The 27,305-nt window shown below is 40.7% G+C and overlaps 3 protein-coding genes across 3 annotated transcripts; 2 read left to right on the forward strand and 1 right to left on the reverse strand.

Annotated features, from left to right (window-relative positions):
• Positions 1 to 2,153: 2,153 nt before the first annotated feature.
• Positions 2,154 to 8,078, forward strand: wdr61 (WD repeat domain 61). The gene is made up of 11 exons (XM_041039233.1): positions 2,154 to 2,252; positions 2,607 to 2,655; positions 2,765 to 2,792; positions 3,383 to 3,488; positions 3,872 to 4,044; positions 4,910 to 5,058; positions 5,340 to 5,433; positions 5,981 to 6,074; positions 6,320 to 6,412; positions 6,826 to 6,904; positions 7,904 to 8,078. Exons 2-11 carry the CDS (start codon positions 2,644 to 2,646, stop codon positions 7,991 to 7,993), a joined length of 918 nt encoding a protein of 305 aa, XP_040895167.1. The 5' UTR covers positions 2,154 to 2,252; positions 2,607 to 2,643; the 3' UTR covers positions 7,994 to 8,078.
• Positions 8,079 to 8,488: 410 nt separating this feature from the next.
• On the reverse strand, positions 8,489 to 13,622 carry slc25a44a (solute carrier family 25 member 44a). The gene is made up of 4 exons (XM_041037955.1): positions 13,325 to 13,622; positions 11,601 to 12,308; positions 11,212 to 11,339; positions 8,489 to 10,495 (listed from the first exon to the last, which is right to left on the reverse strand). The coding sequence occupies exons 2-4, from the start codon at positions 12,232 to 12,234 to the stop codon at positions 10,304 to 10,306; spliced, it is 954 nt and encodes a 317-aa protein (XP_040893889.1). The 5' UTR covers positions 12,235 to 12,308; positions 13,325 to 13,622; the 3' UTR covers positions 8,489 to 10,303.
• A 1,919-nt stretch (positions 13,623 to 15,541) lies between these two features.
• ireb2 (iron-responsive element binding protein 2) lies at positions 15,542 to 26,788 on the forward strand. The gene is made up of 22 exons (XM_041037952.1): positions 15,542 to 15,789; positions 17,862 to 17,948; positions 18,350 to 18,515; positions 18,671 to 18,808; positions 18,928 to 19,170; positions 19,583 to 19,652; positions 19,816 to 19,999; positions 20,184 to 20,323; positions 20,561 to 20,732; positions 20,894 to 20,994; positions 21,356 to 21,472; positions 21,618 to 21,777; positions 21,969 to 22,104; positions 22,365 to 22,449; positions 22,548 to 22,704; positions 23,208 to 23,332; positions 23,452 to 23,556; positions 23,691 to 23,833; positions 24,305 to 24,452; positions 24,729 to 24,851; positions 25,132 to 25,317; positions 25,838 to 26,788. Exons 1-22 carry the CDS (start codon positions 15,765 to 15,767, stop codon positions 25,946 to 25,948), a joined length of 2,922 nt encoding a protein of 973 aa, XP_040893886.1. The 5' UTR covers positions 15,542 to 15,764; the 3' UTR covers positions 25,949 to 26,788.
• Positions 26,789 to 27,305: the final 517 nt, after the last annotated feature.

A 27,305-nucleotide genomic window follows, 5' to 3' on the forward strand; every position in this document is an offset into this window, starting at 1 on the left:
CCAACTACAATAATTTCATTTTTTGACATAATTGGTCAGTATTATTGTATTATCAGTGTTATTGTGTCACAACCCTCACATTATATTACATTTCAGTTTTATTCTTAAAGTCCATTTTCATGAAATTAAGAGACCTTTTTAATCTTGTCAGGAACAACAGAATTTGCCTTTTAGGCAAACTGTTCAATTTAGTTGTGACCTTAGAAGTTGTTCTATTATCAGTGGCCACTAGATGCAAAAAATAAAATAAAATAAATTAAATTAAATTAAATTAAATAAATGTACATATTATGAGTAAATGTACATATTTTTACCGCTAAAGTTAAATGTACTTTTGTGTTGACTATTATGGGTAAATATAAGAAAACCTATTCATGGTTGGGGGAAAAGGTGGATTGGAAAGAGAGGGAATGTTGTCAGAATGATTTTAAAAGATTTTGTGAGGAAGTTCACAACAATTTCATAGGAACATGGCATCTACTGTACACATGCATCAACAACCAATCATTGTCAAACATCCACCCGTCTAAACTGAGGTGTTTCACACTATGATTCTAAAGTCGGTGCTTAGATCAGTAGTTTCCAACTGAGGGATTTAAATGAACCTTTCAGGAACACACACCTCAGCTTAAAAGTATTTGATTAGACATTTTTATTTCCATTCGCACAGTGCACCAGGACTAAATCCCATAATCAGGCTGGACTGATAATTTTAAAAGCCAAAAGGAGGAAAATGGAAATTACATGAGGAGCTGACACTTTTAAAGACTGCTTACAGTCATTTTCCATGTTTTTTTCCAACCTATGGCTGAAGGACAGAGCAGAATTACAAAGAATTACAGAATTACAGAATTACAAATGTCAGCTGCAGAGTGCAGCTGACATTTGAACATTAGCTATATGAAACGTGTCCAAAGGTTAGTTCATCCAGACCTAAGCTTTGACTCTGATTTGATTTCCCTGACTTCAAATTTTCTTCATCTCCATATAAGTATAAATACATCTGATCAAACTCTGCTTTGTGAAACATTTAAAGTACATCTATTCAACATCAATGCCTCAATATGATCAGCGGACAGACAGACAGACAGACAGACAGACAGATTTTTTTTATTTTTTGTCATATTAAAGATAATGACAACAGAAGTCCTGCCTTCCTTCCAGCATGCTGCAGCTAATGAAATAGCATTAGGTTCATTACCCACCATTATTATTTCCCTGAAAACACAAATGAATCACTTGGCTGAAAATAGCAGCATTATTATCATTGCTGTCTCCAGGACCAACAGAAGGAAATGTACAGCTGCCTCAGGGAAAAAAATATGTGTGTGTGTGTGTGTGTGTATATATATATATATATATATATTTTTTTTCCAGTCATGCAAATGAAATCCCCATTTCGACTTTACTTCAGGATCGAATAATTCTCTTGAAACTTTAGCTTGACAGTAACTTTTGAGTGTGTAGAGCTCAGACTGCTGCTTTAGCAACCGTCACAGTATCAGGATATTTTTCTGCTTACTCCTCAGACCTTTCAGATTTGCCTTCATCTGTGAACACCACAGGTTTTTTGTTTTTTTTTGTTTTTTTTTTTAACTTAAGCCATAATTACTGTAGTAAAGACAGGTGGGGAGCTCCTGTTAAATATTTATTGCATTTTGGTGTTTCAGACACCTTAGATGAGGCTCTGTCAAATCACTGGTTCTAAAATCTCTTCATTAAGCAGTAAGTGTGTAAAATGTATAATAAGATTAATTACATTTAACAGAATTTAACTGGGATATCAATGAAACACTTCCAACTGTAAAACAGCAAATACATTTCTGAAATTACTAACTGACTGAATCAACTTTTTGTCATTCCATTTGCAACATATGTTTCTCTTGTTTATTTTTTTTCATCAGGTTTTGTTTTCCCTAACATCCTGAATGCTAAATGACTTTTTCTGTGTATTCACCTGAACAGTTATTAGCTTCATTCACTCAAACGTCCATTAAATTAATCATTTAAAAAGTGTACAATTATTATTAATCGTAGTTGTATCAGTAGAAGTAGTGGTGATACAAGTGTTACGCTTTACCGGCGCATTCCGCTGGTGGCGGTAGTGTGCTTGATAAGTTGTTCGCCAACCGCTTCGAAATAAACGAAGAAGACAAAGATCGGAAGTTACGTCAGATGTTGTCATGGCGTTTCACATGTAGATCAGTGAGCTCCAAAATTCGTTTTAAAAACATTCATTAGGAGATTTTAAGGTACGTACTATCACGGTAAACTAGTTTAATAGCGTCAGCGCAGTACGGTCGGTGACCGGAAATGAGAATCTTATTTTAAAACCGTCAATTTCACTCTGTTGTGAACCGGTTGCAGCACTGCTAGTCAGAGCTAGCTTCCGTTAGCCGCGGCGTTTCAGCGTTTTTCGTACCAATTTGGTGCAATATTAAAATTGCAGTTGAATTTTCATTAAATTTCATTTCAACACTCAGTAGCATGCGTTCAGATTAAAGGTGTGTTGTTGTTTAACAGTGACACGAGTTTTTTTTTTTTCATTCAGCCTGTGCACCCCTCTGACTAAACTAAATCTTAACATTCATTATTGTCGTTTGTAGGTTGAACTAAGTTAACTGCCTCTCCTGGACCAAAACAATGAGCACTCAAGTAAGCATCAAATTCACACAGACTCATATTTTCAATCCAGCACACCCTCGTATTGTTTCCTGAATGACTTCATTCAAAGATTAACTGTAAACCTGTGCTTTGGTTCCAGTACAGCATCCTTTTCAAGCAAGAGCATGGTGAGTAACATGATGGGAAAAAAAAAAACGATTTCACTTCATAACTGTAACTAATTTTCTAACGTAATAAAGTTGCCACTGATTTTTTTTTTGTTCCCAGAAGGTCTTGTTATTAAGAACTGCTGCAGCTGGATTCTCCGCTTATCAAACCTGCGTTTAATTAATTAATTAAGTAATTACCACAAAATCACAAGAAATCCCTTAAAATTGAGTCAGTTATTCTGAGTCAGTCCCACAAATACTGCAGCAGTAAATGTTTGCCAAATGTATATTAACACATTATTGCACAATTTAATCCTTTGAAAGTAATGCTGAATAATGATTTAAAGAAAACTGTAACTATACATCTATGGCTCATTTTTAAAGATTTATATCTCCGGTAGAAACAACACTTGAGAGCCACAGACAGGCTGGAGAAGTCATAAAATATTCAGAATGTTCAGAGAGATTTCTTTATAAAAAAAAGTTTTAGAGTAATGTCAGACTTATCCTTTAAATACTTTTCCCATCACCCCATTACTTTCTGATATGAAACATCACTTTCACTCACACTGGTGAATGAGTTTTAACCTGTGTTTGTTTCCTCTCAGCACACGATGATGCCATCTGGACGGCAGCGTGGGGTAAAAGTGAGGCGGATGGCTCAGAAACCATCGTCACTGGCTCACTAGATGATATGGTTAAAGTATGGAAATGGTGAGTTTTAGTGTTTTATACTGCTCTTCAGTACAACACTAAAGCATAATTGTAAAGCATGAGGCCATTTTACCATATCAGTCAATATTGTACCTTATTTGTCAACAGTTAAAGTTTCTCTGAACAAATCATATTTGAAATTACTCCAAATGTCTTTTTCTGTGTTGTCATTTAGTATTTGTTTTACACACTTGACTTGTGGACACATTTTACAAATGCTCGCCTCCTCACAGATGTTGTGTTTGTTTTGATCCGTGAAACGTCAAAATAAAAACCAGAAACTGGGGTCAGTTTCTCAGAAATCCTTGTTAAATGTGCTGCAGAAATAAACTTGATTTGACCTGACATGACTGAATAATCTCTTTGGCGCACTGTTAATGCAGGTCAGATGAGAAGCTGGAGCTGCAGTGGACTCTGGAGGGACACCAGCTGGGTGTAGTGTCAGTAGACATAAGCCATAACGGAGCCATCGCTGCCTCCAGCTCCCTCGACGCTCACATCCGTCTCTGGGACCTGGAGTCTGGGAAACAGATCAAGTCCATGGATGCCGGACCAGGTATGACAGGGCCTCAGAGGATTGTTGATACGTTTTTAATTTATTAATTAGCACTGGGTGGAAGGCTGGCTTGGCGAGAAGAGAGATCATGCTTCCTTCAGCTCTAAATCTGACTGATATCTGACCAGAGAGAGCAAAACATCAAATGAATGTTGTATTTTCTCTAAGATGATTCTTAATCAAGATTTTGATTAAAATAGTTTTGGCCCTTTCTGTCCTTGAAATGAACCGTGGTTACTTGTGGCTTTGCTTTTTACCTTTTAACGTCTCATACATGTAACTTATCAAACGATTGACGTTCATGTGCTGTGTTGTCCTCACTGTGCTGTGTTGAGCGTCCGTTCACTGCTATTTTACTGTCCATCACTTGTCTCTAAGGAAGCTCAGCGAGCAAGTTTTATTTTTCCTCTCACCTTTCAAGAACCCCACACCCTGAAATGTCTGTGTCGTTGTGTCTCTTGACCCGAGCTGTACTTCATCTAAATGCCATGTCACCTTCCATTAGTGATGCTCCGTTTCACTCAGTGGTTGGTCTGGGTCAGTGAATTACAGACCCTTTTTTTTTTCCTCTGTTTGAACATACTGTACCTTGGTATGCTTGGATTCTTCAGACATGAGATCTGTTGATATAAAACCCTTTTTTCTTTTTGTGGATTTACTTCATAATACTCAGCTTAACTAATAGTCAACAGAGCAGAAAGTAGGTTTTGTGTCTTGTTCAGGTACAGCTAGACCAGCCAGCTGCTAATAACCCCAAGGCACAGGTTTGTGATTCACATATAGGTATGCAGATTAAAAAAAGAAATTGTAACTATGTAGAACATGGTATTGTAGCCAACATTTGTCTTTCTGCTCTCTTCTTTAGTTGATGCGTGGACGGTCGCCTTCTCCCCAGACTCCAAATACATCGCCACAGGAAGCCATCTTGGCAAGGTCAACATCTTTGGTGTGGAAAGTGGCAAGAAAGAATATTCTCTGGACACTCGAGGGAAATTCATCCTGAGTATAGCTTACGTAAGGAGCCATAAATTGTCATTTTGCTCGGGTGGGTGGTGGCTTCTCAAGCTCAGAGTCTCTGAGGACTCACTCAGAGGAGACCTTGGAGCTTTGGCTTTGCAATAACTCATCTTGATTTGTGTTTCTCGTTCACACCAAGGTTTCCCTTTGTTTTAACTCTTAACCCTTCCTCTGCAGGTCCAAGGATTATTTTTTAAAGGTTTGTCTCATGTCCCCACATTTGGAAATTAAAATGATACTCGAAAATTTCTTAGGTTTTAATTTGCTTTTCTCTTCAGAGCCCTGATGGAAAATATTTGGCCAGCGGAGCTATTGATGGAATCATCAACATCTTTGACATCGCCACTGGAAAGCTACTCCACACACTGGAAGGTAGGTTCAGTTATTAACGTTTATTACTTAGGTGATAAAAGACGGATCAAGGGCTGCAACTAGCAATTATTTTCATTATCAGTTATTCTGTGGACTGTTGATCTGAAACATATCAAATTTGCAATTAAAACTAAAAAAAGCAGTAATTTCTCACATTTGAAAAGATAGAACAATTATTTAGATCTTTTTATGTTTTGATTACTCAGTTATTGACACATCTTTTTAGCACTTAAAATATTTATTTATTTATTTTCAAGGGGGTAAAAAGTGAATGTGCATTAGATTAAGACAAAAGATGCAGGGCTTTCCACTGCTGTGTATTTCAAATAATGTTGGAAAGGAACACAGCATATACATATTTCACATACAATACATTACACACAAACTAGTAGCTGTTTGAAGACAAGAAAGAGCTTCAGCTGTGAGGATCCCTGTGCTACCTAACAGCCATGTTGCACCACTGAAAACAGCAGAGAGCAGAGATCAGCCACATGTGAAGACTCTGTGAGGAATCTTAATGAGTGACTCTGTCTCCTCCCTCTCCCAGGTCACGCCATGCCCATCAGATCCCTCACCTTCTCCCCTGACTCCCAGCTCCTGGTCACAGCCTCAGACGACGGCTACATTAAGATATATGACGTGTGAGTTCAGCTGCCAGCTTGTTTTCACTCCTGACATCAGATAAGACAAGATACTTTATTCATCCTGAAGAGATTTTTTTGTGCCAAAGGTTCTCATTATACATAGTTAAATGAAATAATAAGAGAAAAAAGATGTGTAGATACAGAACAAGGAAATACAAATTACACACACAGAAATATACAGAACAAAAGGAAACAAAATAAATGTTTTGTTTGCTTCAACAAATGATGATATTGTTTTGCAGGCAACACGCCAACCTGGCCGGGACACTGAGTGGACATGGATCCTGGGTTCTCAATGTCGCCTTCTCCCCTGATGACACGCACTTTGTCTCAAGGTAAACGGACATTTTTAGCTTCATACTGTCTGAAAACACAACCTGAGGTAGCTATAACACAGAGGTGTTTATATAAAGTTTAATGTTTCATCCATGGAAAGAAATTCAGCTGCATTTCTGCAACATTACAGTTAATTTTGTGAAGCTGAAGAAATTCAGCGACAGACAAGAAAAAGTTGGCACATCTGAATCCATAGAGGACATACTGTACATGTATAAGTGGCAAAGTGTTCATCAGTGAGTTAGCAGAAGTGTTTTTCCTCTGTCTACTCTCCTGTTCTTTCACCCACACCTTGCAAAGCTGTTTCCAGTTCTCGGTGCCAGGATAAACTGAGCAGATCAGCCAAATAACACAAAGCTTGACTCTAAGACGAAGCATAAAACGTGCTCTCTGTCTGCTCTGCTACCTTCAGCTCGTCGGACAAGAGTGTGAAGATTTGGGACGCCAGCTCCAGAGCGTGTATCAACACGTTCTTCGACCATCAAGATCAGGTGACAAAGACAATACCTGCGTCTCTTCACTGAGCGTGTTATGGTCAAATTCTAAGTGAGAAATTCCATCTGCTGTAGGTGCTGATGTGTCTGGGAAATCAATATGGCCGACGTCACGGAGTGGCCCCTCGCATAAACCTTCTCCGATTTTTCAGCTCAGGCAAAAACCAATAATCCCAGCTGTCATTAGATCTCTGGTTGCAGACTCCTGTGGGGAGTTTTGATCCGTTTTCCAACAAAGCCTCTGATTGAAACGGTGCATCTCCTCAGAGCGGAGATCAGAGGCAGTTGAATCTGCCGTATTGTTTTTGTGTCTTATCATTGTGTGACTGAAAAACCAGAAAATCTACCGGGACAATTTGCAGCCAATTAGGTGTTCTAGCTTTGCTTTGTTCTTCTGTGTGGAACATTTTTTTTTTAGCTCTCGTCTGCTTTGTTCTTAGCTCTCTGTGCTGCTTAGTTTCTGATCAAATGAGCTCTGTTTCACTTTTGGATCCGTGACCACTCAGTTTTTAACATGGACGTGTGTTTTGTGATTGCAGTCGTGTGCTTCAGCTGCCTTAGTTGCCGCTTTAACTTGTGATGCAGAGGGGAGATGCAGAAATAGAGGATTCTGTATAAATTAATTTCGAGAGCATTAACAAAGGAGTAATTTATTCAGGAAAGGACAGAAGTTATCACCCTTTTTAAAATGCAGTATCTGCTTTAATGTTCCACAGCTATGGTAACTGCTTCAGGGGACATTATGTAAATTTACACTTAAGACTTTTTATTAGTTGTGTTTTGCATGTTTTCAGTACGTGTCCTTGGTTTATGTGACATCAGAATCATAACCATTATTATTATTGTGGTGTCCAAAAATGTGGCAGGATGTCACACAGCCCAGATCCTCTGAGTCAAGCGACATGTCTTTGAGTAAAGATGTCATTGTTCCTAAATATGTTCATCACTGCACGGGGTCATTGACAATCCTATCTGTTCTGCTCCTGTCGTCTTCAGGTGTGGAGTGTAAAGTACAACAGCACCGGCTCCAAGATCATCTCAGCTGGAGACGACCGCGCCATCCACATCTACGACTGCCCCATGTGAGGAGGGACGTCCAGCACAGGCTGCAGGAGCAGAGGACCTTCAGAGCTGTTTACTCAAATCATGGAGTAGAAGTTGGTAATTCTGGGTGGGTGGGAGGGAGGGAGGGAGGGGGGCAAACTGTAAATGTCATGGATTATTTTGCACTGGCCAACTACGGTCAAATAAAGGGGTTGTTTTTGTACTTCTGTCTTTATTGTTTTCTCTGAGTTTATGGTTTGAGCCTTGAAGAGCAGTTCTGTGTCAGTGATCCAATTTGGTTACACAAATTTGCAAAGCACATAATTGTAAATTGAATATTCTTAGGTTTCAGATTGAATACGTGATTTGGTGTGGATCCCTGGAACGTATTCTCATCTGGCAAAAGCAAGGAAGAAATGCGAGTTCAGAGGAAAGATTCAGCAGCAGTGTATGATCTAATGCTCCATCCAGTGGCCCAGCAGGTGAACTGCAGCAAAACGCTGGCTTTAAAAAAGGATTTAAAACGTCTTTATAATGTACAGATCGTTAAACATGTTACCATCAACAGCAGTGATTCAGAATTCTTTATTACATTTCATCAAATCTCCCAAGTTCTCATTGTTTAAAACACATCAAACTGCTCGTGAAATCATCCTTAGATATTAGCAGGTTGCTGGTAAATACAGGTGAAGCACTTCCTCCACACAGGCAATGGTCCATTTAATTTGCTTTGCAGAAATTGTGGAGGTTATTATTCGCTTGAACATTGTGTCATACAAACTGAAAAGTGCTGTTTGCAAACACTAACACATTTAAGTTTATAAAAGAGGGCACAGAGTGTCGAACCTCGCTGAGATGTGTTTTCTGGCAGTAACAGTTCAAACGGTTGCATTTATGTGCTTCTCCGACAGGTCTTTTCTAACATGGCAGTAACCTTGATGTACCTTGAACACATTAAGTGACTGGTGAAACCTGAAGGCAACTTTGGAGTTTAGTCTTGTCTGCTGGCGTGGAGCTGCTGCCTTCAATCTTTCTCCGTTTTTCTATTGATTTAGCCAAACAGCAAAGTGACTCAGTGGTTAAACTTTCCTGCCCTGTAAAGAAATAGTAGCAGATCTGACCCTCGGTAATCCAAACAGCATAAATAATACACAGAATTAGCAACATTATAAGTGACCCCCACTTTTCAGATGTGGTCTAAAGCCTTTATCTCTAACTCCTCTGTTACATCGACTCAAATATCTTTTCTTTTTCTGTCGCCAAGTTCCACTTTGTTTTGTACAGTCACTTTACACAGACAGGAATAAAAAGAAGCAGAAACATCTCCCTGATTACCCCTTTCAACTTATCTATATGTAGAATTCATCATTATACCTGCACTACTAACTTCACAAACTCCCGAAGCTACATAAAAAAAAAAGGAGACCTTAGGTCAAATGACACAAACTTAGGCCTGATTTCACAAAAACATCTTAACATAAATGTAATATCTGCTGTCCTGTAAGTAAAATGAACAGGAATATTTTAAAGATACTTTTGGAAATTAGCTCAAGTAAACAAACTAATTTCCTCTAATTTAACAGCATTGCTCTGATCAACAAATCTTGAGATTCTTTGCAGATGTTTTAAACCTCTGCACAAAATGTTCTTTCTCTGGAATGCACTGACATATCAAGCTCTCCTCTGCTCCTTCCTGTGCTCATCAGGGCAGAAACAAGGCATGTGCATCTCCATATTCTTGGCACACTGAAAACTCATTAGACAGGTGTCACTGCAGACACTGCTCTTAAAATACATAATTTAGTTTACTGCCATGTACCTGTATTTTAAAAATTCGACACAGCTGTACGCTCCAAACATGCATCATGTCTTGACGAGCTTAGGCTGCCTGGGTGCACAGTAAAAAAAAAACAAAAACAAAAAAAAAAAACTCTGCCTTGCTGCGTATGAAGAGTTCCATCCCACATCCATTCATAAAAAACATTGAGTCATTCTGTGTTGTTAAAATATACAGTATAGGAGCAATGACTTGACTTATCTACTCTAGTTTTTCAGTGGATCAGATTTTAAGAATACACATCATGGTTTTTTTTAATGGTGCATTTAGTTTTGGCAGAATGCAGCACATTATTTCCTCTCATATCTTCATATTTCACACTAATAGTTTGGGGTCTAACAATTGGAAAACGTCAACACTTGCACTCATCATACATGCATTAAAACAGCACAGTCTGAAATGCGTGTGGCAGCAGCCGAACAGTAGAACAGTTACCCCGAGACTTGAGACAGATCTGGCTCATTATCTCCTGAGGTGAAGCCTGGTTCCAGTCTCTTCAGACTCCACGTGGCCTTTCACCAGTGTCTGGACTCTATCAGTTCAGCACGCAGGCTCAGTCTCTTCAGAGTCTCGTATCCCACAACGATGAGCACTGACGTGGGCGTGGAGGAAATGATGCGGGCCGACAGTCCCTTGGTCATCCCCCAGACGCCCTCCTCTGCCAGCAGCTGCTTAAACGTCTCAATAACCGATGATCGCCCTTCCACCTTTAGAGGACAAGGAAGTGTTAAATCATCATTGTTATTTACAAAAACAAAAACCTTGGAAACAAAATTTCACCAACAGCCATTTTATCTCCAGAGCAAATACTAAATGGACCTTGTGGTGAGATGGTTTTGTCGGCTGCTGTTTCCAAGGTCAACGAATGATTTTTCATCCATGCTGATCTTAATGCAACATGGCTGAAAAGTCTTTACAGCACTGAGAAAAATAAAACTTAGAACATAGAAACATCCCAAAGACAAGAAAACTGACAGCTGACGGCATCAGATGTCTGTAAACACCAGACCAGAACTGAGTCATCAGCTGGGAGTCAGGTGGAGACAGATGAAAGACACTTACATCCTTGATCAAAGACAGGTTACGATCTGCACACAGTATAAGAATCACCCGTTATCACTCGACTGGAGCTCTGCTACTTGGGTCACATGATAACTGAATCGTCTTCCTGGAAATCTTCCAGTAAGTGGACACTGTCTTAGGAAATTTCTACTACGATTTACGTCTTCAACAATGAACCTGCAAGCTCAAATGACAAAAGCAGTCCTTGAGCAAAGACTTACACTCTCCCCTGTATAATAAAACTTAACACTTTGCTCATCTGCGTTTTAAGATTCATTAGAAGGGACGGCCTCTCATCTCCCATTGAGATCGAATCATTTCAGCATTCATGTGGTGCACAGCGCTGACTTTCAGCGTTTACCTGTACTCTTGCTCGAACAACATCCATGGGGTTGGTGATGGTTGAGGCGGTTGCTGCTGCCATTGGTCCTGCCAAAGCCTGAAGAATCAGGTGGGGGCACTCACTGGGTGCTAACAAGGACAGCTGCTCTGGGAATACAAAAGACATGAAAACAGCGTAAGGCCAAAATATGGAATTTAACAACAGACGTTTTCAGTTCTTGTAGATTTTGCTGAGGCTGTATTTTTTTTCCCCCAAAAGCTGTAACTTCTTGTCTTGTGTAGTTTTTACATAATCTGGTTTTATTATATTCAGCCAAATAAAGCACTGAGTTCACACTCTCATCATATGCATGTATAACAGCAAAAAAAAAGCCATTAAAGAACACAGCTCACGAGGTGTTGACTTACCTGCATAAAAATGATAAAAAGGCCACCACAGTGCACTGTTTGGGATGTACGTGAGTAGCGATGCCACATAGCCCCTGTAAAATCCCCTGAATCCATCGGCTGCTAATATCTGCACCGTTATTTCTCGTGTCTGCCCGAAAGTCAGTCTGCGCTTAGTTGCTGCGAGCATCATTTTGGGTTTGGCCTTGAAGCGAGTTAGGTGTTCCCCCTGTCCCTGCATCATCAGGTGCTGAGACACCACGTCTATGGGCACAGTGATGGTCTGGGCCACGAGGGACGCTGCCCCTCCTGCCACCACTGACTTCACCGTGTTACTGGGCGAGTACTGGGACACATATTTGCGCACCAGCTCATAGGTGGTGATGTAAGCTTGTCCCGAGACTAGAGTGAATGTATTGACCATGAATCCACGGTACAGGCCACGCACGCCCTCCGCTCGCAGGATCTTGCAGAACGCATCAAAGGTGCCGGAGTAGAGGGCCTTTCCCTTCTGCACCTGGAGGCGGGTTCGGATGAGGCTGGCCGGGTAAACCGTGGCCCGGGTGGTCAAGGTCATGAACACACCCAGGGAGTAAAACTTCCTCTTGTCCAGGTCCTCCCATTCGATAATTTGGATTGCACCTTTCTGCTGCATGGTGCCGGGCAGGGCAGCGCTGCACCCCTAGAGCCACGTGTCTGCAGTCATCAACCCTCTGACTGCCATCACACCTGTAAACAAGAACAGGAAATTAAAACCCTGTGATCAGATGCAAAGAAGCTGATGGGTTGCTGCCATCGGTGAACAAGTGTGTGTGAATGAAAATCAAATTGTGCTTTGGATAAAATGTGCTACATAAATTCCCTTTATTTACATTTACAACACTGTAACATTGTAAACTTTAAATTCTTTGACTTGTTACAGTAACCAGGGTCACTTCTATCACCTCTGTTCTGCGATCCTGAACTGAGCAGCATTTTTGCAACTAGGACAGTGTGTCCTTGTTTTGTAAATATTATGCAAATATGCATTACGCAAATACATAAGATGATGCTTAAAACCAGTTACTCATCAAATACTCCAGCACATCGAAAAAAAAGTGTCATTGTCTGAATTCTCACCAAATTAGTCAATCAATCTTTGCAGAGTTTGATTCAATGACCCAGTGCTGCTTCAGAATTTGGGAAGTGTTGCTGACTTTTAGTAGGGTGTCCAAACTTTTGCACAGTACTGTATGCCCTGCAACATTAAAGGTACAAGTTACAGCCTGATCGACCTGACAGACTTGCCACAACTGTGAGGGAGAATGACTCCTAGTGTTATCAGTTATCCACAGAGAGGAGGAATGCAGGGGATCGTGCCACAGGCTGTATTAACACGGAACTACCTAATGTTACGTCGTGCTATACGAAAAGATAAGACAAAGATCAGACCAGCTTGAAAGTGAAATACATAGTACCAACATGATCGACAGCAAGGCAATAAAATTGACTTGTCCTTGTTTCAACCATACAGTAAAAGTCAAGCACGGTTTCGTAGCGTTGCTATGTGGAAAAAAACAATCAGTCCTTCCAACATTTTGACTTTGTTTTCTTGCAGCGGCTGGTGAAGCAGAAAAAAAGGGGAAACACGTGTAATGTCACAGTGTGTACTCGTGCTGCCTGCTGGTTAGCTAGCTAACAACCAGGGCTACTTTGCTACTTGCTACCTTGCGGAGATTTAACGTAAACGCGCCGGGTAAACGTACCTGTTAGGGGGTCGCGTAGCTCGGGTTCACCTTGCTCAGTAACTGTTGCGAAGCTGGGCGGCTTTGTGGAGCTCATACGGCCTGCTCTGCTACAAGGTGGGTCATGTCTTCCGTCCATTACTGCTGCGAGCAAACATTGTCAAAGGTGAAAGGTCATGGGTTGTGTTTAACTGCAGCGTACTGTTACTGTCACTACAAACTTTTTCCAGATAGAAAAAATAAACAGTTAACAGTTGATTGTTTTTCAGTTGAACCCTGTAACGGCTGTGTTTACTTTACGAACGGTTTGTGTAGTTTGGCAACGATGGTGCGTTCATGGCCTGACGCAAATGTGGTTATTTCGACGAACGCGTTCAACCAATGAACAAACAAAACGTAAAGTGGCTTTTGTGTGACACCTGGTGGTGCCATACAAACGAAGGGCGGTGAAGTAAAAGTGGCAATACCGCAATACAATAATACTCTGTTACAAGTATTAGTCCTGCTAGTATAAGTCTTACTTAATTAAAAGTGTGAAGCACTCAGAAAAAAAAAATCTTTAGTCATTGTGCAGCAGAATTTTCTCTCATTGTTTCATAATATTTCATTAGGTGTTAACACTTTGATTTAGTATTTATTCACGTTATATAAAAATTTGCTAACTGGTTTATGACAGACTGTGATGTAGTTTTAAGCAGGACAATGACATTTTAAGTGTTACCAATGGACAGAATTTGTCAAAAATTATAACTTCACCTATCAAGACATGTTTTATATTATTAGAACTGTGTATATAATGCCATTCTTTATCAGTATATACACCAGCCTCTATTTATGGGAGGCCATAAGAGGAGTTCTAGTTGTTGACAAATACATCAATAAACATGGTATAATATTGTATTAAATGAATATGATAAATGACAAGAAACTTAAGTACAGAAATGCCAAAAATATGTTTTGAAACAGTTCCATAGTTTGTCCAACAGAGAGCAGTAGACAGTTTTATTCTTCAACTGTAAAGTGTCCTGCCTTGGCCCCAGTTGTTCACAATAAATAAATAAATACAATAGCATCACAAATTTAAGAGAACCCTATCAAAATATTTATTGATGTTCTTGGTTGTGTAAAGAAAAACAATATTGTCTCATATAGCATTATCAGATTTTTAAAAATCTCAAATATGAATATCAGTATGAGCCTTAAAAATAAAATCTTGTACCAGACAGGTAAAACACAGTTGCTTCCTCCAAGCTTGTGAAAAATCAGTGTACTGTAATGTGTAATGTTTAGAAGTCAATGTAAAACAGCAGCATCACAAGCATCTGCATGTACATGCATACATTATACTGCAGATTGTAATTATTGCTTTATAGGCTACAAGTACTACAATCCATAAGGCGCATTACAGGCACCTGAATGTTGAAGCAACACAGCTGGAGGTTCCTTGAAGGCAACATCATTGCAGAGTCACATCTATGCTGTCACGTGAAACCTTTAGAGATGATAGATTCATTAACAGATGTTGTCATGTTTACAAATGAGTTGTTCATTAGTGCTTAAGTGCGATTAGAAATTATGGCAGATGTTTTGAACGATGACTACGCAAAATGTTCCTTATAAACTAAACATGAAGACTGCACGCAGGGTTATTGTTACCAATAGAGGCTCCACTCTTTAAGTACTATCAGATCAGTGTTGGAGGAAATACCCAGCTCTTTTGCATTACTATAACACCATGGTTTCAAAATGCTTAATTATGAATAAAAGGCCTGAATTCAAAATCCTACTTCTGTAAAAGTGCACAAGTTTTATCATAAATACTACATATACTATACTGTAGCATCCAAAATAAAAGTACTCATTATGCTGTAACATAACTCCTGTGATCATGCTCGAGGCGAAGTTAGTTGTATTTATTTTATTTATAGTTGTTTAGTTTAGTCCGATAGATTCCAACTTGTTTTGTAACTACATATTTTGATGGTAATACTTGCACTATTTTTTGGATGCACTTGAAGCACTCCTCTAAGAATCGCCACCTCAACTTAGTGAAGATGTTTGTGTGGTGATCTTGGGAGCTGCGTTGTGGGAGGCAACCATAGACTGTATATAAAACGGGGGCACCGACCTTTGATAGGGTCTCTCAAGGGAACCTGGTCCCATGGGAGGAGCCAGGCTAAGACTTTGATACATCCTGAAAGAGCCGTTTTCTTTTCTTTTTTTTTTTTTTGACGCAGACGTGTCATCTCGCACGGACCAGGGAAATCGGGGTTCCTTCTTGGAGGGTTTAATGACCTGCTGTTTTAGATGTTTCTATGTTAATTTATTTTTATTGTTTTTATTTTTATTTTGATAGGAATCGAGGAGTGGGCGTGACCTTAGATCTCTGCGCTCTGATTGGTCGTCACGGCGTTGCCCAGTGAAGTCGTGAGGACGGGTCGTGTTGATTTCAGAAGTCATCATGGCGCCTACTTCCCCAGTCAAAGGTAAAGAGGTGTCTTCTGCTATCCTTACCTCGCAAGCCGACATCCGATCGGTCGCTTACGCTTAACAGACAGGAATCGAATAAAAAAAGACACCATTCCCGTGAAAGGGGCTGTCGTTTGCTTTCAATTAACGTTACATAAAGTGGACCGGCTTCAAACTGTTAGGGACATAAAAGCTAACAGTAGCTAGCTGCGTTAGCCTTACTCTACAACTAACCAAGAGCTGTTAAACCAACCAGTTCCGCAAGCTAGATGTGTCTTTGTTCTGCTTTAAATGACACAACTACTTTTTAACTAAGCTTAAATTGCGTGTTAATTATCTTGTTTTTTCCTATCTCCTCGAGACATTCAGCCAGTAGGACGATAAGTAGCCCGAGTGTGCTTCGTGATAAGGAACAGCGTTAGCGGCGTGAACCTTAGCTGCCCCTCCATACCTTGTCATCGGGACTCATGCAGAGATGATTTGCTGCATGAGGGTGTTCATAGACAGCATTGTCATCATGATCATCTATAATATTTGCACTATATCAGCTTGTCATCGCAATGTATGGCTCCACTGTTATGTCAGTCGCGGACAACGTACAATAAGACAATGTTTTCTTTGTCTCTGTTCACTAAGTAAAAACCCCAAATGACAGCTTAGCACTGAGTCAGTTTTGTTATAGTTTTCCTGTCTAATCATAATAGGGACTTTCACCTTTCACCTATAACTGTAACCGTGCTGCTTTATCAGTGAAGACAGGTTCCCATAAGGATTTATCTACTCGGTCACTCACTAATGATCAGCCACTGTTTTCGTCGTGCCGCGTTTCAAGAGGTATTGAATATTTTCCTCTCTGTCTGATTTGCATTGGGTTATGGCTTTTAGTTTTTACATACAGTTATTTAAAAGAGGTGAACTTGCTAGCTGTTCCTAAATTCGAGGTTAGTCTATCAAAAATTAAAAAAAAAAGTAAACAATACAAGGACATGCCAGCTGTTTGTGGATAATGCTCTTGCTGCAGTGCCGCACCACCAGTGATAGTGTTTAGAAGAAATACTGCAGATGAAGAAGACCGGAAATTTCTATTGTGTTGTTGACACTGGTTTATTATCAGATTTGATGGAGTTAGACTGAACTATGTGTGCTGACATTTCTTTTCCATGTGTTATGGCCTTGATTTTCACCTGTGCATTCTCTCATGATTGATTGCAGGGTGGCAGGATTGTTCTTGAATACATTCTTCCTTTTCTTTTTGTATTTGTTCAGTAAATACACATTTAAGATTTGGGAAACCAAAAGCTACGCCGCACACTTTGGGGCTAGTCCAGTATTCAGTCCCATGATATTCACAAAAGCCAGTAACCTGAGAGCCAGAGTTACAGCATGATGTCCTGTTGAGAGACCAGCGAGTAATGCCAAGACTCAAAAGATTACGGTGTCCATAAGGGCTCAGCAGTTACTTAGCTTAGTTTTTACATGAAGTCTTAAAGGAGAATTTCATAAACATTAATAAACAGCTACAACCTGAGTTTACCAGCATCCAAACCTACCATCTTTGAGTTTGCACTGTCATGAGAGACCACTCTGCAATTTATGCTACTCTTATCAGTCTGGTAACCCTTTAAAGTAACCACATCCTACATGGGCTGACTTTACTACACATAAAGACAAAAAAAGGAAGGAATGAAACCAGAGAGAGAATTTTCATTTCTCTTTAATCTTAAATTTAATTCTTCCCTAAAATGCACTTTTAATAATATTTCATTATCTTATCCAAATAGCTTATTCACAGTACAGTCAAATGTAAAGTTTGTCAGTTTTTGAGACCAACTGCTTTGCTACTAATAAGCATTAATACTACATGGTATGTAATGAGCCAGTTATATGGATGATGTGCATAAATAGTACAGAAAAATTCAGGCCACCTCCCAGTTTTTTAGTGGTGGCTTAAGCCGCATCCCTGCTTGAACTGTTTTGAGGAGATCTCCACTTGGTAAATGTCATTAAGGTGGTTGACTGTCCAAAGTATTTAAAAAATCTAATTTGAGTTGATCATATGTACAAATTTTGTTTGTTTTCCCCTCTGCAGAGCACCCATATAGTCATCTAATCGACACACTGAAAGATGGCAGCATCAAGTTCTTCAATCCACAGAAATTAAATGATCCAAGATATGGTGAGTTTAGGCCCTCTGACTTAAAGAAGGGGTGCAGAGATTTTAAACATGCTTTTCCTGCTGTCTGACCCTGTGCATGTAGTGTTTATTTCCCTGCAGTCTGCAGTAAAAGAACACTGCACAGTAGAAATCTGTCAGCAGATTGTACCATGCAGTCCACAGAATAATCATATGTTTACACTAGTGTTTCCCAGAATAGCAGGGTAAACATGTATGCATGTAAAAGGTCTTAAAGAGCATTTGTAAATACACCTGTTGATGAATTGACCTTTAAGAGCCTACAATGGTTTTGCACTTTATGGTCTTAACAAGTTAACTTTTAATGAACAATTACATTTATCTACATTTTGTTTGTTGAGGGAAATTAAACATCACCACCTCTTTTTTGTGTGTGTGTGTAGACAAGCTGCCTCTGTCCATTCGTGTCTTACTGGAGGCAGCCATTCGTAACTGTGATGGCTTTTACACGAAAAAAGAAGATGTCCAGAACCTCTTGGACTGGCAGCAGCAGCAGAATAAAGCCGAGGTGCCGTTCTCTCCAGCGCGAGTCCTTCTTCAGGACTTCACGTGAGTTTCACAGGTTTTACATCAACACCTGTCCTCTGTGTTGGACTGTCCTGGAGCTGGGACAAATTTGCTTATTAGATCTTGTGTATTCATTGTCTTTCTTTGTACTGAAGCTTGGGTTTAGTTATTTTCCTTCCTCTGGTTTCCTTTGACAGTGGTATTCCTGCCATGGTGGACCTGGCAGCCATGAGGGATGCTGTTGCCAAACACGGCGTGGACCCCGGCCTGGTCAACCCTAAATGCCCCACAGACCTCATTGTAGACCATTCATTACAGATTGATTATAGCAAATGGTGTGTTTGCACTTGTATTTTCCCTTTATACATAAAGTGAGTTTGTTTTTTTTTTAGTTAAGCAACAACACTAATTTGCATTATTAATCGTTTTCTTTTTTTGTAATTTTTGTTCACAGTGCCATACAGAATGCTCCAAACCCCGGTGGAGGGGAAAGCCCAAACCCGAGCCAGGGTCCCTCTCGTTCCACACCCTCCAGGCCTCCGTCCAGAGGAGGCTCACAGTGTGGAGGCCAGCGGGGGACGTGTAGCAAAGCTGCCTGTAGTGACCCTCCAGCCTCCCCGGGTCGACCTCCAGCCTCTGTCCAGCAGATTGAGAACACACCTCTCCTCTGCCCTTTTCACCTGAAGCCTGTGTCTGAGTAAGTTGTAAAGGACAGAGGGACTGTGATTCACAGTATGAGCATAATTTAATATAAAGGGCAGTGAAAGGAGGAAACAGACCTCAGATTTCTAAATGTCTGTGAAGGAGTGTTAGATGTGCGTAGTTCTATATTTGTTTCACTTTGTTTGCTCATTCATTTGTCTTAAGGAAGTTGAAGAAAAACAACTCGTGAAACTTTGTCAGACTCTTTTTATTTGTCTCAGTTTTGCTTTTCATATTTCTAAACACTTGTGAGAATTTGATGAACCACTCTGTAATCAATGTCACACCTGTGTTTCAGCAATTTCAAAAGAGGGCGCGTACAGTTCAGATGACTTGACGTATTATCACTGATTGGCACAGAGTTCCCCCTCAGCGTGTTTACGGTTGATTTGTTCTTTTTTCTGCAGAACCGAAACAGCTCTGAAGAACCAGGAAATGGAACTGATCAGAAACAAAGAGAGGCTTCAGTTCTTTAAGGTAAATCTGTTTTCTGTTGTGTGTGGAAACTGGTGGAATTTTTAAATCACTTCTATCTAGAAATGGGAATTGGATTACAGTTTTTATTAGTCAGATGTTTTTACAGTAAAAGCAAATTTAAAAAAAAGTTCACATTTTGTTTTCCTCTCTGTCTGCTAAACAGTGGTGTTCTAAAGCATTCAAGAACGTGAATGTGGTTCCTCCGGATGTCGGTGCAGTCCACCAGGTGAATCTGGAGTATCTGTCCAGAGTGGTCCAGGTCACCGATGATTTCATCTACCCTGACAGTGTGGTGGGAACCGACTCTCACACCACCATGATCAACGGCCTGGGCATCCTGGGCTGGGGTAAAACATTTTAAAACTTTAAAGTTCCTGCTGGTTGTTGACATTTTAGTTGTAAACTTTGTGAGCCAGTCAAGCTGCTCAAGAACTGAAATTTCCAAGCATGTTTGGTAGTTATTGCATAGAGGATTAAGAGTGAATCTAATCAATCACTTTTCTGTTGATTCACTCTACAACGCTCCACCAGGTGTTGGGGGCATTGAGTCAGAAGCCGTGATGCTGGGCCAGCCAGTGTCTCTGACTCTTCCTCAGGTGGTGGGCTGTAAACTGGTGGGCTCCATCAACCCCCTATCCACCTCCATAGACATCGTCCTCGGCATCACAAAGGTAACACTGCTCTGATGCCTTGAATGTGTCAGTGTGTGAGGAATGAACCTGTAAAAAATATAGATGAGGGGCGGAAAAAGTAAATTGACGGGGAAGGTTTTGCCATTGCAAACTAGTGAACTGTAACATCCACAGATGTGGTATTAAAATATGAGAGGTAACAGAACTATTGTGCAGGTGAAATATGTATCTTGGCCTTATCTGAGTAGTAATGTACGATGTCCTTTGATTTTCCAGCACTTGCGGCAAGCTGGGATCGCTGGAAAGTTTGTAGAGTTTTTTGGACCTGGCGTCTCCCAGCTATCAGCCCCTGACCGCACCACCATCGCCAACATGTGCCCAGAGTACAATGCTACTGTCAGCTTCTTCCCTGTCGACCAAGTCACACTCAAGCACTTTAAAAAGACAAGTGAGTGCTGCCTGTGGAGTTTTTAATTCACCACTTCTTTTCTGTTAACTGTTTCCTTTTGCAAATAGTAGTTTTGGAACTGTTACTGTCTAAGATGATACCATCAACAGATTATAATCAGATTCAGGAACTAACCTGACATAAGTTTTTCTTATTTTCAGATTTTACCCAGGAAAAACTTGAATTGCTGGAGTCTTATATGAAGGCTGTAAAACTTTTCCGAAGCTTTGAAGACGCCTCAGAAGACCCCCGGTATTCTGAGGTAATTTAAAAATGTGAATCTGAGCTGCACTGCCTGACAATTTATATAATAATATTTCTGAGGCTCCTGAATATTTATGTGCAGTAGTGAAGTGCAGTACAGAGACGTTATTTCCTCCTTCCCATTCACCATTTTGTTAGATTAAAAATAGAAAAGAGATGATGCTTTATCAGTCCTGTTTTGTTCTTTATGAGGAAGTAGTTGTAGTTGATGTAAGTTGTGTTTGTAAGCCCAGAACAGTAGTACTGATAATTGGAAGTGCTTCATCGGGGCCATATTTGCCAAAATTAGCCACGAGTTCAGCAGCAGTGGGCCTGATTTGTATAATAAAGTGGAATAAAAAGTGTTGTTCTTTGACCAGGTGATTGAAATCAACCTGAGCTCCATGGTGCCCCATGTGAGCGGACCGAAGAGGCCTCAGGACAGAGTGGCAGTCAGCAGCATGAAAGAAGATTTCCAGAGATGTCTTGATGAGAAGGTAACGAACAAAAAACACACAATAAAACTTTCATGTTAATGTCTCCTACCGGCAATCCTCAGACTAAGTATGATGCTGGTGATGCATCTTTTTGTTATGTGATAACTGATTGGAAACTTACTTATTTTCTTCGGTCTCCCTGTAGGTGGGTTTTAAAGGCTTCCACATCTCCAAGGAGAAGCAGGAGATCCGCGTTCCTTTCCTACACTGCGGTCAGGAGTACCAGCTGGCCCACGGCTCGGTGGTCATCGCTGCTGTTATCAGCTGCACAAACAACTGCAACCCGTCTGTCATGTTGACTGCAGGTAAAAGACTGAGCGAAAAAATAAGGCTATGATCAGATTTCCTTTGAAAATGTTCCCTCATGTAATCTGTACATCAGTCAAGAGTATGATTGTTAAATTCTACTGATCATGTGTGGTTGACAAACTTGTTGTGCTTGCAATGCACAGTAGCATTTGTGTAACAAAGCGGTATTTTTGATCTTCTTCTACAGGTCTGCTCGCCAAAAAGGCTGTGGAGGCCGGGCTTGTTGTCAAGCCTTACATCCGGACCAGCCTGGCTCCTGGAAGTGGCATGGTTACTCACTACCTCAGTACCAGTGGAGTCCTGCCTTACTTTAGCCAGCTGGGGTGAGCATATACACACTGACAACACACACACACACACACAAATATACCTTTAACATCAAGGCAATTACCTGAGATAAATCTGAATTTGCAGCTCAACATGACTAGAATTTGGAATTGAAAGAATTAACATGATAATTATCTTGTGTTATAAGTTGTAGTAGTTATATTAAGTAGTTTTGTGTGTGTAAATGTCACAGACACAAAAGGAGTCTGAATGATTTCATTCCTTTACACAACACTGTTTTTCCTTTACATGACAGGTTTGAGGTGATAGGTTATGGCTGTGCCACCTGTGTAGGAAACACAGCACCACTACCAGAACCTGTCGTGGATGCAATCAAACAGGTAAGATTTTCATAGTCCAACATTCTGCTTTTTATTTGGATTTCAAAATAAAGCTCGCATTTACAGCTCTCAACAATCAAATCCTGACTTTGTGTTAGGGGGACCTGGTGGCCTGCGGTGTGTTATCTGGCAATAGGCACTTTGAAGGCCGCCTATGTGACTGCGTGCGTGCCAACTACTTGGCTTCACCTCCCTTGGTGGTGGCTTATGCCATTGCAGGCCGTGTGGGGATCGACTTTGAGAAGGAGCCTTTAGGTAAAGAAGACACACGTCAGGAGCCGTTTAAGCTGCTGCTCTGAAACCTGTGGTTCATTAGGGGATTTGAGGGAATTTGGCTGATTACAGTGAGTGAGCCTGTAATGATTCAGTCTTGTGCAGACATGTTAAAAAAAGAACGGTGCAGGTTAGTGGCAGTTTAAGGTCTAAACTATGTTACCTGCTAGCAATAAAGTCCTTAATTATATATACAGTGTATTACAGTAGGGTAAACATAAGTGAAACCATATAATGGCTTTTATATTGAAAACAATTATATAGAATTATATTGAAAACAACTTGAAGAGTTTTGTTTTTCTTTTTTAGTGGAAAATGTCAGTCTTCTATTTTTGAAGCTGCACTTGGGATTTCTGCTGCTTAGACACCAACATGTAAATATTTCTCTCTGACTGTGAAGCAGACTGGACAGATGTTGACAGCTGCGTTTTAATATAGATGCTCTTTCTATGGTGCTAACATCGGGCTTTCTGTTGCTGATGCAGGTGTGAATTCAGAGGGGAAGGAGGTGTATCTTTGTGATGTCTGGCCGTCCAGGGAGGAGGTCCAACAGACGGAGGAGGACACTGTCATCTCCTCCATTTTTAAGGATCTCAGGGGAAGGATGGAGGTGAGGAGACAATCTCCACTGGCTTTCTTCTCCTGTCTTTCTTTCTGTCTGTGTTTCACAGTTGTCTGTCTTGTGTGTTACGTGAGTAAAGTGAATTATGTTGTTGCGCTTTCTTCCAGAAAGGGAACACTTTTTGGAACAAGATTGAATGTCCGGATTCTCTGCTTTTCCCCTGGGATCACAAGTCCACATATATCCGCTCGCCGTGTTTCTTCAGCAAGTTGGTAAGTTTATGTGGACCACGGAGTGTCTACTGGTTTTCCATTATTGAAGCGACACTGCTTTTGTCACCAATACAACAAAAAACAAAAGAGAAGTTTAGTCAGTAAGCATCTCCTCTGCTTGTCTTTTCTCTCAGAGTAAAGAGGTTCCTCCCCCTCAGTCGATAGAGAACGCTCACGCCTTACTGTTCCTCGGGGACAACGTGACCACGGACCACATCTCACCAGCAGGCAGCATCGCCAGGGTCAGCGCAGCTGCCAAGTACCTGCTGAGCAAACGGTCAGTCCAGCTTCTGATTGGCCAGAGGACATGAATTATTCACATGTGCATTATGTACATCCTGCATTAATACTTGTTGCTGGTAGGCTGCAGTACTTATGTCCCTCCTCTTGGAGCAGTAAACATTCATTCAAAGGTTGACAGAGGGAGAATGCCATTATATCTTCCATGACAAAAACTAAATAACTAAATAAAAAAGACCTTTGAGATATTATTTTTCTGTTGACAGTAGAAATTGAAAGATACAGATAAAACAGACAGGTAAACCAAGCTAACTGCATTATCCACAGTGACAGTTCACATCAGTGCTCACGCTGCATTAGCCTTAAGAAATATCATTTCCAAAATATTAGGCAAACAGTTGTGTACATTTGTCACTGCCTTGTGATCTCATTGTCACACTGTATCTCTTTGTTTGTCACAGGACAAATTCAAATTGGTTTACATTTCACTTTGAATATTTCCCCTCAGCCTGACTCCGCGGGAGTTTAACTCGTATGGCGCTCGCAGAGGGAACGACGCAGTGATGACCAGAGGCACGTTCGCCAGCATCAAGCTCCAAAATCGATTCATCGGCAAATCAGGCCCCAAGACTTTGCACATTCCTTCAGGCCAGAGTGTAAGTAGACACTCCACAAAGCCTGGAAGTCTATTTGTTAGACACAAGTACTGTTCTTTTTTCCATTTTTTGACAAGAGTTCTTCTTGTTTAGCCAATGTAAGCACTATTCCCTTACAAGCCGACTGCTACAGTGGTCAAGCCTGTGACCTTTGAGCTGCAGCACTGTGTGTGTCTAGCTCTGTCAGCTGTCTGGCCCAGACTAGCCAGCTTGTTGTTTTTGCAGTGTCAAAGACCTGCTGCTGATAACCTGTCCTCTTCCTGTCTGTCTGATCAGCTGGATGTCTTCGAGGCAGCAGAACGCTATCAGAGAGATGGCATTCCCCTCATCATCCTGGCAGGCAAAGACTATGGCTCTGGAAACTCCAGGGACTGGGTCGCCAAAGGACCATACCTGCTGGTAAATCACAGTGGACATACTGTACTCTGTCCAAATATGACAATCAGTAACAGCTGACATTTGCTCATTTTTCTCATCATGCCATTTTGCTCCCTTTTGCCTGTTTGTTAATGTGGTACATTAGAGTGACTTAATTCATGGTGTTCAGGAGCTTGGTTGAAAATAAGCCCCCAGTACTTTATTTCTATAATCTATTTATATTAACATATCTGAGGAGCGTTCAGTTACTCCATGCCTTCGCTTGTTGTTTGCGATTCACCCGCTTCTCTGCGGTCGACAGGGGGTGCGTGCAGTCATCGCTGAGAGCTTTGAGAAGTTGCACAAGAGCCAGCTGGTGGGAATGGGCATCATGCCTCTCGAGTTTCTGCCCGGCGAGAATGCCGACTCGCTGGAGCTCAGCGGGAAGGAGAGGTTCACCGTCACGCTGCCAGAGAGTCTGAGTCCGAGGCAGCAGCTCACTGTCAAGGTAGGCAACAGGCAGCCAACACCAAGCTGTGAGGAGTCACACACATCTTAGACGTTTTCAGACTGTCAGAAATGTGTGTGGTTGTTGGAAAGCAGTGTCAATACTGAGAAGATTATCGTGGTCAAATAGAATAAATTGAATTGATATTGTTCTTTACGGAGGTGGCAAGACGTATTGAAATATGTTTTTGCTAAACAGTCCAGACTGTTTTCAGAATTCCAGACACTCACAGATGGTGTTTCAATGAAAGCTGGTTGAAATATTTTGACACATTTTCCATATTGAATAATTTAATAAGGGCAGAAAAAAGTCTTGACAAATCATTTCCCCTTACAAAAGCTGTTGTGGCTAACATGTTAGCAGACCTGAACATAAGACACAAAGCAACGTGCTCATCCAATCGGAGCCATGTTTCTGGCCACCTGTAACTTCAGTATTCTCTCTCCTTTAAGTTTTGTTTTCGTCTCCTGAGAAAAATATGGGCCTCTTCAGAATGTTCCACTTGTTTGTTTTCTTGCAGACCAGCCAAGGAAAGTCCTTTTGTGTCACTGCACTCTTTGACACTGAGATGGACATTATCTTTTTCCAGCACGGAGGGCTTCTTAGATATGTTGCTCGGACTTTACTCTGAAAGGGCCTGCAGTGTGGCCCCACGCCTGCTGAGTGTCCACTAGGCTCATGAACTGCTGCCCTCATTATTTCACCAGTTTGTCTTCAGCGTGGATGAAATACGGCTCATTGGAGTAACAGAAGAACTGATGGTTTGTCTGTTTAAGCTGGATGGACGTCTCCAAACTGGAGTCATGAGATGACAGTTTTAGCTGCTTCTCCATCACTACATGTGGCTGTTTCTGCTTTTTGCAATGGCCTTGTTTCTCCTCACATGACCGTCGCAACACGTGCAGGAAGAAGTGCTGACGTGCACTCAATAAAGAAATTGTACCCTAGATGACCTGTGAACACCAGTTTTTGTCTTTTGTTGTTGGAGACTGAAACTGAAAAGTACTGAGGGGACATTTCTTTTGTCATTAGATTCAAGAAGAAATGAATGATGTCTGCTTCTGTTGTCGTTTAAATAAAAAAAGAAAAAACAATCCTGCCTAGGAAGGCTCAGATGGTGCTAGGTACTATGGCATGAATATATTGTTTTTTAGGGTGCAGTACAGTCTGGTTTTCCCATTGTCCAAGTCAAATATGAATTGCAAAAAGTTGCTGAATTTATATCAGTTGCCTGTTGTCCGAACTGGGGGCCAAACAATCATATGTAAATTAAATTTCTGTTAATATTTCTTTAATCAAACCTTTTTCAAAAAAGTGAATTTACCTCCTAATACTCAGTTTTTATTATATGAAAGAAATCTGAAATTCTTCTTTTTGCTGTTACTTGTATCACTAAGCTCCCTGCATTCACATGGCTCCTACTATAACTGACAGTCCTCTAATTCATATTAAAGGTAAATTATAAAAGTTCCTTCTAAAGGTGTGATTCAATTTGAGCAAAAAGAATAACCTATTTAAAGCACATCTCCAAGGATTTGTACCGAAAGTATCATCAAAGTTCAGCATTATAAGTTGAGATTTCATTTTGTTAACTGGTGCTGAGGTGAAAGCCAGTTATTGAGATGTTGATGGCTATAGTTATACTTTGTCATTTTGATGTAATGACTTTTTTTTTTTTTTTTATAGCTATGATTGAAAACCGCAGGTATTGTGAGATCACATCGCTGAATCACCTTAATGGTTTTTACTATCCTTGCGTACCAGCAGTGTGCGGCTTCACTGGCATAAATATTTAGGGCAGGTGTGTCCAAACTGTTCCACAAAGGGCCGGTGTAGCTGCAGGTTTTTGTTCCAACCAATGAAGAGCACACAGTGTGATCAGTTGATTAAATGAGTCAAGTCTGGTGTGCTGCTGCTTGGTTGGAACAAAAACCTGCAGCCACACCGGCCCTTTGTGGGACAATTTAGACACCGCTGATTTAGGGGGA

Source organism: Toxotes jaculatrix, chromosome 5 (genome assembly GCF_017976425.1).
Source record: "Toxotes jaculatrix isolate fToxJac2 chromosome 5, fToxJac2.pri, whole genome shotgun sequence".
Lineage (NCBI taxonomy): Eukaryota > Metazoa > Chordata > Actinopteri > Toxotidae > Toxotes > Toxotes jaculatrix.